This window comes from Oncorhynchus keta, chromosome 11 (assembly GCF_023373465.1).
Source record: "Oncorhynchus keta strain PuntledgeMale-10-30-2019 chromosome 11, Oket_V2, whole genome shotgun sequence".
In the NCBI taxonomy this organism is placed as follows: Eukaryota; Metazoa; Chordata; class Actinopteri; order Salmoniformes; family Salmonidae; genus Oncorhynchus; species Oncorhynchus keta.
The window spans coordinates 41,910,040-41,922,106 of NC_068431.1; the positions used below are offsets into that span (position 1 = coordinate 41,910,040).

Below are 12,067 nucleotides of genomic sequence, written 5' to 3' on the forward strand. Positions count from 1 at the left end.
CCTGAGTTACATTTGAAACCAAACATGCATTATTATCTAACCAGGCAATTCCCATAGAACTTAAGAGTAGGTGTTCGAGCTGGTGTTGCATCATTCTCTGAATGGAAATGGTTCTCTAAATCTAAGGCGCGTTCTGTTAGAGAGCAACGCTTCATTATTTAGGAATTTAGATTAAACTGATTTTAATTGAGAAACACAAAATGCCTCAAATACATTATTGTGTAACCATGCTATATATAGAACCCTTCTAACAGGAATGAATAGGCACTATTCCTTATTCCACTTGAGTAATAAGAACAAAAAAATGCCCAATTCTGGTACTAAGCAATTACAAAGCTATTGCAGTTTTATTACACAGGTATAGAAGCAAATGTATGTCAAATGTAATATATCCGATCTGGAAATGGAATTATGTGATGGTCCTTGAAGAAAGGAAGAAAAAACAGAAAGGAATGGGTAGGAAAGAAGCTTGCTTGAACAGGGCAACGGAACCTCTTGTTTTCTGCTATGTCATGCAAATCCTCCTTCCCCATTACACAAATACTGCAGACCTCAAAATTACCAGATGCAGAGAAACACTACATCCTCAACATGTTTAAGAATAGCTCAAAAGCCGCCTGCTGGGGTAAAACGACCATGATTTCCACACAATGCAATCCAACTGCTGGATTGTACCGTTTGTTTTCCCAATACAAAAAGAGGAAACTGAAACAGTGTGGATAATGCTGCAATGATTTGCTTGTTTCTTCTCTGGTGATGGCCATATTCTCCCCAGTCGGTCTCCTCCTAGGCCTCAGACACAGCAGTTGCTATGTTGTAAAGAAGCAGCCCAGCTGATTGGCTTTGATCCCCCCTTCCGCCCTGCTCTCCCCTCTCAGCATAGCCTCTTTGCACGTCATTTGATTTCCTTATTTAACAACCAACCCTGAAAATGCGTAGGAAGAAAGACGTCTAAATATAGACACAGCCACAATAGCGCACACCACGAGCAGCGCAGCAAAACTCTTTCCAACATCATGAGAAGACAAAACAGATGATGCATTTCTATCTGCTGATTATTAGGATAGGCTCAGGGATGGATTATCTGCACAGATAACATGGTGATGCACTAATCCAAAAGACTCACGGAAGAAAATGTATATCAAAGGACACCTACGCAAGCAAGATTCAAATGAGGAGTCAGAAGTCTGGTTGTTGTGACCGATATAATATAATCTTTATCATGTTATATGTCTATATAGGCTAGGCTACATACAGTGCATTCAGAAAGTATTCATATCCCTCGTCTTATTCCACATTTTGTTGTGTTACAGCCTCGAATTCAAAATGGAATGAATATTTTTTTCTCTCTCCACACAATAGCCCATAATGATGAAGCGAAAACATGATTTTAGACAGTTCTGCATTTCTTTCATGGAATCTCATTTATGCCAATACACGATAGAATCACCTTTGGCAGCGATTACAGCTGTGAGTCTTTCTGGGTAAGTCTAAGAAATGTGCACATCTGGATTGTACAATATTTTGCACATTATTCTTTTTAAAAATTCTTCAAGCTCTGTCAAGTTGGTTGTTGATCATTGCTAAACAGCCATGTTCAAGTCTTGCCATAGATTTTCAAGACAATTCAAGTCAAAACTGTAACTAGGCCACTCGGGAACATTCAATGTCGTCTAGGTAAGCAACTCAAGTGTAAATTTGGCCTTGAGTTTTAGGTTATTGTCCTGCTGTAAAGTGAATGTCTCTGAGCATCTGTTGGAAAGCAGACAACCAGGTTTTCCTCTAGGATTTTTGCCTGTGCTTAGCTTCATTCTGTTTCTTTTTTTAAACAAAAAAAAAACCTCCCAAGTCCTTGCCGGTGACAAGCATACCCATAACATCATGCAGCCACCACCATGCTTGAAAGTATGGAGAGTGGTACTCAGTGAGGTGTTGGATTTGCCACAAACATAACACTTTGTATTCAGGATGTAAAGTTAATTTCTTTGCCACATTTCTTCAGTTTTACTTTAGTGCCTTATTGCATACAGGATGCATGTTTTGGAACATCTGTCATTTAGGTTAGTATTGTGGAGTAACTACTAGGGTTGTGAAGGGTTGGAAACTTAACGGTCAATTTCCAGAATTTTTCCATGAGAAGTTAAGCCCAGGAATTTGGGGAATTTAGCTTACATTCATCAAAAAAGGTTAACTTATAACAGTGAACCTTTTTTGTGGGATACACATAAGGCAATCCTAGGTCTTGTGGCATATTTTGGTTAAACTATCCCCAATTCAATGGAATTGCAACCCTCTGCATGCACAGTGCATTCTTCCACCACATGTGAAGTTCACTCTTCCATGATATGTACAGCTGATTCTCAAGATCTTGCACACTAATGAGATGCTATTGAGCCCACACTACTACACTGTCTGAGCCAAGGACTACATGCTTTCTGGTAAGTTATGATTACAATACTGGGTGGGGTGAATATATTTTATGACATAGTGAATAGTAGCCTACAGCAAAGTGTGTTTAAATTATTTCTAACTTGTGAACAATTTCTGCTAGTTAGTTTTTGCTACCATGTGGGATTTAGCTTGCTTGAGCCTGTTAACTGAAGAGTGTTAATTCACCGGTTTCCATACATGTTTCATTTTAAAACATATCTTAAAAGGAGTTTAATCTAACTGCTTAACTATTTATCTGTACATGGAATTGTATATGTTTATTTTTTAATCATTTTTTTCTAATCTTTACAGGAAAATGCCACGGGCACTATCTGATGTGTGGAGACATTTCACTGCAGCTAATGTAGATGGAAAAGCTGTGTACATTTGCAAATACTGTGCCAAATAACATGAAAAATGCAACAAAGATGGAGAATCATCTGGACAAGCGGATGAAGTTCCCTTAGCGCTCAAAACAAGCAACCTCTGACAAAAGTCCCTCTACTTCTATTTGAGGTGAAAATGATGAATCAGACACCTTATCGATAGCAACAGGAATCAGAAGTTTTCTTGACTCAATGGAGGAACGGAGTCAGAGAAATGCTGATGAATGTCTTGCTTGAGCTGTGTATGCAACTGGTTCACCTCTGATGCTCACAGGTATTGGAAGAGATTTCTGAATGTTCCTAGCCCAGCATACACCCCTCCAACCAGACATGCCTTATCTACTCATTTGCTGGATGCAGAGTTCAACAGAGTTCAAGTGAAGGTCAAGCAAATCATAGAGAAAGCAGACTGTATTGCAATCATCTCTGATGGGTGGTCGAATGTTCGTGGGCAAGGAATAATTGACGACATCATCTCAACCCCTGAACCATTATTCTACAAGAGCACAGACACAAGGGACAACAGACACACCAGTCTCTACATTGCAGATGAGCTGAAGGTTCATCAATGACCATGGACCACGGAAAGTATTTGAACTGGTGACAGACAATGCTGCGAACATGGAGGCAGGTTGGTCTAAGGTGGAGGAGTCCTACCCTCACATCACACCCATTGGCTGTGCTGCTCATGCATTGAATCTGCTCCCCAAGGACATCATGGCACTGAAAACAATGAATACACTCTACAAGAGAGCCAAGGAAATGGTTAGGTATGTGAAGGGTCATCAAGTTATAGCAGCAATCTACCTCACCAAGCAAAGTGAGAAGAATAAGAGCACCACATTGAAGCTGCCCAGCAACTCCTGTTGGGGTGGTGTTGTCATCATGTCCAGACTCCTGGGGGAGTCTCTCCAAGAAATGGCCATAACACAGTCTGCTGACATGGACAGCCCCATGAAGAGGATCCTGCTGGATGGTGTAAACTCAGCAAAAAAAGAAACATCCTCTCACGGTCAACTGCGTTTATTTTCAGCAAATGTAATATGTGTAAATATTTGTATGAACATAACAAGATTCAACAACAGACATAAACAAGTTCCACAGACATGTGACTAACAGAAATGGAATAATGTGTCCCGGAACAAAGGGACAGTCAGTATCTGGTGTGGCCACCAGCTGCATTAAGTACTGCAGTGCATCTCCTCCTCATGGACTGCACCAGATTTGCCAGATCTTGCTGTGATATGTTACCCCAATCTAAAACCACGGCACCTGCAATTTCCCAGACATTTCTGAGAGGAATGACCCTAGCCCTCACCCTCCGATCCAACAGGTCCCAGACATGCTCAATGGGATTGAGATCCGGGCTCTTCACTGGCCATGGCAGAACAATGACATTCCTGTCTTGCAGGAAATCACGCACAGAACGAGCAGTATGGCTGGTGGCATTGTCATGCTGGAGGGTCATGTCAGGATGAGCCTGCAGGAAGGGTACCACATGAGGGAGGAGGATGTCTTCCCTGTAACACACAGTGTTGAGATTGCCTGCAATGACAACAAGCTCAGTCCGATGATGCTGTGACACACCGCCCCAGACCATGACAGACCCTCCACGTCCAAATCAATCTCGCTCCAGAGTACAGGCCTCGATGTAATGCTCATTCCTTCGACGATAAATGCGAATCCGACCATCACCCCTGGTGAGACAAAACCACAACTCGTCAGTGAAGAGCACTTTTTGACAGTCCTGTCTGGTCCAGCGATGGTGGGTTTTAGCCCAGAGGAAACATTGTTGCCGGTGATGTGTGGTGAGGACCTGCCTTCCACCTGCCTACAAGCCCTCAGTCCAGCCTCTCTCAGCCTACTGCGGACAGTCTGAGCACTGATGATTGAGGCATTGTGCGTTCCTGGTGTAACTCAGGCAGTTGTTGTTGCCATCCTGTACCTGTACCGCAGGTGTGATGTTCGAATGTACTGATCCTGTGCAGGTTTTGCTACACGTGGTCTACACGTGAGGACGATCAGCTGTCAGTCCCGTCTCCCTGTAGCGCTGTCTTAGGCGGCTCACAGTATGGACATTGCAATTTATTGGCCTGGCCACATCTGCAGTCCTCATGCCACCATGCAGCATGCCTAAGGCACGTTCAGCCAGATGTGCAGGGACCCTGGGCATCTTTCTTTTAGTGTTTTTCAGAGTCAGTAGAAAGGCCTCTTTAGAGTCCTAAGTCTTCATAACTGTGATCTAAATTGCCGAGCGTCTGTAAGCTGTTAGTGTCTTAATGACCGTTCCAGAGGTGCATGTTCATTAATTGTTATGGTTCATTGAACAAGCATGGGAAACAGTGTTTAAACCCTTTACAATGAAGATCTGTGAAGTTATTTGGATTTTTATGAATTACCTTTGAAGGACAGGGTCCTGAAAAAGGGATGTTTCTTTTTTTACTGAGTTTATTTTAAGAGAGTGTGGTAAGCAACCTGAAACCTATAGCAGTAACCATTACACGGATTGAGGGAGACAATGCCATCCTGTCTGATGTTCAGACTCTGCTTGTAGATGTAAGAGAAGAAATCCGTACTGCCCTTCCCCCTTCACTGTTGCTCCAAGCAGAGGAAAATGCAGTTCTGAAATACATCAAAGGTGTGAAGACTTCTGCCTTAAGCCCATACACGCCCAGAGTACATGTTGGACACTAAGTATGCTGTCTCGCCACCTTGGCCTGGATGAGAGTAAGGTTCTTGGCAGTCTGACGAAGTACACTTCCAAGCAAGAACTTTAGAATGGAGATGCAATATGGCAGTCGTGCCAACATATCTCATCAGCCACCTGGTGGAAGGGACCTTGTGTATCTGAGGCTCTTTCCCCTGTTGCTTCCATCATCCTCCAAATCCCACCAGCATTAGCCGCCTCAGAGCGAAACTGGTCTTTGCTTGGGAACACACACCAAAGCACACAACAGGCTGACCAATACAAGGGTTGAACAATTGGTGGCCATCCGGGCGAATTGAAGGCTTTTTGAGCCTGATAAAGTGCCATCCTCAACAAGGTTGGAAAGTGACAGTGAAGATGAGGCCTCAGAGTCTGATGTTCAAGAGGTGGACATTGTGAAGGTCCAGGGAGAAGACATGGAAGCCTGAGAGGAAGACAACCAAAGCTTTAATTTCTAGACTATCATTTTACAGATGTATGTTGAAATCTTTTTTGGGAGAAGCGATGGATCTTTGGGGATCATTCAATATTCCCTTTCTTTTGTTGTTCAGTGAAATCATCCCATGTGAAGAGTCAACTCATTTAATTAAAGTTCAATTCGTAAATAAAAAATCTATTAGAAGGATTTACTCATTTGTAATTGTCTACTTATGATAAGGTAAAAGGTTTACGTTTCTGTCTCCATATATGGTAAATATATCCAATAAAAAAAACATACATTTAAATTGTATTAATATTAATTTGCATGCATTTCCATTGTTTCCCATATATTCCCACAGAAATGTTCCACCTCTGAATATTCCCCAAAATGCGCAACCCTAGACACTACAATGTTGATCCATCCTCAGTTCTACTGTAACAGCCATTAAACTCTGTAAATGTTTTAAAAAGTCACCATTGGCCTCATGGTAAAATCCCTGAGTGGTTTCCTTCCTCTCCGGCAACTTGAGGTACGAATGACGCCTGCATCTTTCTTGTGACTGGGTGTATTGATACACCATCCAAAGTGGAATTAGTAACTTCACCATGCTCAAAGGGACATTCACTGTCTGTTTTTTATTAATTTTTTTAACACATCTACCATTAGTTGCTGCTCTTTGCGAGGCATTGTAAAACCTCCTTGGTCTTTGTGGTTGAATTTGTGTTTGAAATTCACTGCGCGACTAAGGTACCTTACAGATAATTGTATGTGTGGGGTATAGAGATGAGGTTGTCATTCACAGAGTGAGTCCATGCAACTCATTATGCAAATTTGTACTCCTGAACTCTATAACAAAGGGGTTGAATACTTGTTGACTCATGACATTTCAGCTTTTCATTTGTTATTGAAAAATGAAAAAAATTCAAAAAGCATAATTCCACTTTGATATTATGTGGTATTGTGTGTAGACCAGTGACACAAAAGCTCAACTGAATCAATTTCAAATTCAGGCTGTAACAAAATGTAGAAAAAGTCTAGGGGGTGTGAACAATTTGAAGGCACTGTATAACCTGTAAGATAGTTTTTTTTCCTATGTTCAAGCTCTTTTAGAGTAACCTTCCCTACAAAGTATTTAATCTGTCCCTAGAGGCTGTTTGAATTATTATTGGATATCATCTAGTGTCATTCATTGCTAAAGTGTAACAGACATACTGATTCACAGCCACAGAGACAATGACAGGGAGACATAACAAAGAACAGGCCAACATGGAGACAGAAAGACAGACAGACAGACAGACAGACAGAGGGGGTGTGTGAGAGATGTCAAGAGTCAGACAGAGATTAGTGTGTGAAAACTGAAGTACCACCTTGCAGTACTCCATTTGGAGAGCAAAGCACCATTATCTTTTCACCGGCAAGGCACACAGTAAAAAAACAGCCATGGATGGAGTGCCATAATAAAGCTCTTTCAGTAAGAATATAATGCGAGTTCAAGCCTCTCTTGATTGCGCTCAAGTGCGGGTCTCTGGGAGAGATGCCCCTGTTTTGCAACACAACTGTGACAGACACTTTAACCCGTCGCTATTCACTTCTCTCATTCATCACACAAATTAACTGATCAGTTAGGCCATTTAGCTGGATTGACAATTGATATTTTCCACTCTGCTGTTATATACGGGACTCATGAGAACACTTGTGGAGCCCTATGGGAGTGTCAAGCTGACAGGCTTGTCAGATTTCTGCCAGTTAGGATTTTATGGCCAAGCCCAAGACAGATCTGGGCGACTTATGGTTAACATCTCTCTCTGCTCCAATTGTCACTACAATCTTCTCAAACAAACAGATGGGGGTGATTCAACCCAGATGGTTCGGGCTTTTGGACCTATGAAATACTGTGACTAAAACTAGTGCTTCAGTTTGGTGCTGTAATACTACCTATATTCTTTCCAGCATCCCCACATTTGTCTGGTTCAGGGGGTGTGTGAAGATGGGATCAGGGTATACAGTGGGGCAAAAAAGTATTTTGTCAGCCACCAATTGTGCCAGTTCTCCCACTTAAAAAGATCAGAGAGGCCTGTAATTTTCATCATAGGTACACTTCAACTATGACTGACAAAATGAGGGGGGAAAATCACATTGTAGGATTTTTAATGAATTTATTTGCAAATTATGGTGGAAAATAAGTATTTGGTCACCTACAAACAAGCAAGATTTCTGGCTCTCACAGACCTGTAACTTCTTCTTTAAGAGGATCCTCTGTCCTCCACTCGTTACCTGTATTAATGGCACCTGTTTGAACTTGTTATCAGATCATTGCTGGTTGAATGTCTATAAGGCAGGGTGAGCAGACCATAACGATCCAGTTTCTCAGTGATGGACATCCTGAACTAACAAGAAAACCCAGTGTGAAGGAAGAAGTGAAAGTGGCAGTGTGTGTGGTGACGGTAAAAGGCGTACTGTAGAGTGAGCCTAGAGCACCCACTCATTGCTTTCTATTTCTGACACTCACTTGAAGTCTTTCTTTGTCCTGAAACAGGTTTACCATAACTAGTGTTGCAGTTCAATGACCACTCAAGAAGTCCGAACCTTTTCACAACTCAGACGTTGAAGATGCATGAAACGTAAAGAAAATGTACTCTTCAAAAACCCCTGAAGGGAAAAGTAATAGCCTGTGCTTTCCTCAAATAGAAACCTGACAATCTCATTCAAATGTGATGAGCATGAAAGCATATCAGTAGTATAATTTAATTTGCATAAAGAGTAGGTTATTGATACATCTTTGGGGATGTTGGCGACTGAATGCAGGCTGGACAAATGTCATGACAGCTGAGAATATTCTGAACAAAAATATAAGTGTTGGTTCCAGTGTTCATGAGCTGAAATAAAACATCTCAGAAATGTTCCACACACAAAAAAAAAAGCTAAAATGTTGTTCACAAATTTGTTTACATTCCTGTTAGTGAGCATTTCTCATTTCCAAAAGAATCCATCCACCTGACAGGTGTGGCATATCAAGAAGCTGATTAAACAGCATGATCATTACACAGGTGAACAATAAAATGCCACAGATGTCTCAAGTTGAGGGAGCGTGCAATTGGCATGCTGACTGCAGGAATGTCCACTATAGCTGTTGCCAGAGAACTGAATGTTAATTTCTCTACCATAAGCCGCCTCCAACATCATTTTAGAGAAGTTGGCAGTACATCCAACTGGCCTCATAACCACAGACCATGCCAGCCCAGGCCTATGCCCCCCCCAGGCCAACACATGGCTGTTCCCCCGGCCCATCATGTGAAATCCATAGATTAGGGCCTAAAGAAATTACTTCAATTGACTGATTTCCTTATTAGGAACTAACACACACACACACACACAACCAGAGCGCCAAGTCTAGGGCCAAAAGGCTCCTCAACAGCTTCTATCCCCAAGCCATAAGACTGCTGAACAATTAATAAAATCTCCACCGGACAATTTACATCCCCCCCTTTGTACACTGATGCTACTTACTGTTTATTATCTATGCATAGTCACTTCACCCCCAACTACATGTACAAATTACCTCAACTAACCTGTACCCCTGCATACTGACTCGGTACCGGTGCCCCATGTATTTATATTCGTTATTCTAATGGGGTTACTTTAAAAAATAAAATAAAAACTTTATTCTGCTTGGTAAATATTGTCTTACCTCTTCTTGAACTGCACTGTTGGTTAAGGGCTTGTTATGTAAGCATTTCACAGTAAAGGTATACACTTGCTATATTTGGCACATGTGACAAAAAGTTTGATTTGGGGTCTTGAGTGTACAAAACATTAGGAACACCTGCTCTTTCCATGTAAGACTGACTAGGTGAAAGCTATGATTCCTTATTCAGGTCACTTGTTAAATCCACTACAATCAGTGAATATGAAGGGGAGACCAGTTATATAATTATTTTTTAGCCTTGAGACATGGATTGTATGTGTGCGCCATTCAGCATGTGAATTGGCAAGACAAAATATGTAAGTGCCTTTGAACGGGGTATGGTAGTACGTGCCAGTTGCACCGGTTTGAGTGTGTCAAGAATGGCAACGCTGCCGTTTTTTTGTGACGCTAAACAGTTCTCAGTGTATCAAGAATGGTCCACAGCCAAAGGACATGTTAAACGCTTTCAACCCATGTCCAGACGAATTGAGGCTGTTCTGAGGGCAAAATGGGGTGCAACTCAATATTAGGAAGGTGTTTCTGTACACGCAGTGTATATGCCCATGAGTATGTGATTGCTCTATAATAGGCTACATTTTCCGTAATATTTTATTACTTTGATATAATATTTTCCAACTAAACACTACCATATTATGGGCCTAAAGACTGGAGACGATATGTAGGCCATCACCCGTTGCGCAATTTAAACACTGGTTCCTCAGAACTGTTTGCACACGCTACTCAACTCATCACAGACACGACTGAAATTATTTTGTTCACACAGCCAGGTGCAGGGAACGCATTAAAAACATATTGGCCTTAAATTGGCTCAGAAATATACTCAGGGAAATTATCAAGATTATTGGCATGAGGAGCATTTACCATTGCCGAGAAATGCTCTGCTATTTCATGTTGAATTTCGTTTTGTCTCCGAACTAGGCTTGTCTGATGCAGAAATGCGGAATCGTGAACAAGAACAGAATTAAAATGTGAGGAATTTGGCCCGTTCCATCAACACGCAATACATTGCTGCAAAAATTCCGGGGTTTCCAGCTAAATATTTCACCTCGAGAAAGAGGTCACAGTAACCAGATCAACGTCAGTGACAATGTCCATTTATAGCTATATCAATAGTAGACAATATGGGAAGTCGCCGTGCATGTTTAAATGTAGGCCTATTCTTTAAATAATCGTGTATAGCATCGCGCAATTACAGCAAACAACTGCAGTGTATTGTGCAAAACATGAGGAAATTGATGGAGCGCCTAGCTTAGCCACCAAAGAAATGCAGCCCAAGCAGACATACGTACAACTCCGCAGTTTGGACCGCCGTATTTATGCGTTTTCAAGAGTTAATTACCTCTAAAGTACGTATCTCTTGCTGTGTGAGGTCATTGGACGCAGCGCATTTGGTCCGGAGCCCCTGTAAACTGGAGATGGAGATTTCAATCATGTTCTGGATGAGTTCGCATTGGTGTAGCGCGGCCATCGCTGCGCCACCGCCACTATCCCTCTCCGACTGCTCATCACTCTCGACCATCTTTCCACCTTTATCAGACACACTATCCATTCCTCGGCATTGGGCACGGCTTTAGGGGGTAGATGCACTTTAACATGCACCAGCTACGCAATGTTATGGAACTTAACAAATATCCCAAAATTGAGCAGAAAAAGCGCCAAATTCGGATATAGAAATACAAATGTTCGATATCAATATCCTGGTCCAAAGCAATCCAAAGTCCAACAGTGTTCGGGTTGTATATTCTCTTGCCGAGAGACTCTCTCCCCCTGCTGAAAGCTCTCGCCTAGGCTTTTATCGTCTGTCAGCTGTTGGAGACATCACGGACCCGTTGCAGTTCGGGAAATGAAGTTTTTTAATATGGCTGGGCATCCGCTGATTTGGGGCTTAATACATACGTGTCTCAGTTTGGGTATATTGTCCTGACTAAACGTCGCTGATTCTCTAGCCTGATTGAGAGGACGAATAAAATATTTTCTTATAAAGTCTTGCCAACAAATTATCCTCACCACACACACCTTGAGCTGAAGTATATCGCTCCATAGAACAAGAAGCGATGATGCCGAGATCTACTGCAGTATACTACCCAGTCATATTAGCACAATAATACTCCACAACCTGTGAACTTGACAATTGCTACTTGACATTCTATAATGTGCAGAATTAGACCCAATCACATTGTGGAGTGAATTGGTGTGAGGGCCAGCAATGTTCACTCTGGATCTGTAAGCACATGTGATGTGTCCCTGGAATTCTCCATCTACATCACTTACCCTCTCCTCTCTTATTTCTGACACAGGACTATAAACAATGCTTTGCTTTCCTTAAACACACTGCCTGCATCCCACCTTAAATGAAATGACCAGGGTGCAGGGTTTCCCCATAATGTTAACTCTGAGAGGAACAAAACTGCACATGT

At 41.9% G+C, this 12,067-nt stretch overlaps 1 protein-coding gene across 1 annotated transcript in view; it reads right to left on the reverse strand.

The window, feature by feature from the left end:
• Window positions 1–11,451, reverse strand: part of ksr1a (kinase suppressor of ras 1a) — a 42,895-nt gene extending 31,444 nt beyond the window's left edge. Inside the window, 2 exon segments of the mRNA XM_052457222.1 lie at window positions 10,990–11,211; window positions 11,213–11,451. Of these exon segments, the coding sequence (XP_052313182.1) occupies window positions 10,990–11,211; window positions 11,213–11,245 (255 nt within the window). The 5' untranslated portion in view covers window positions 11,246–11,451.
• Window positions 11,452–12,067: the final 616 nt, after the last annotated feature.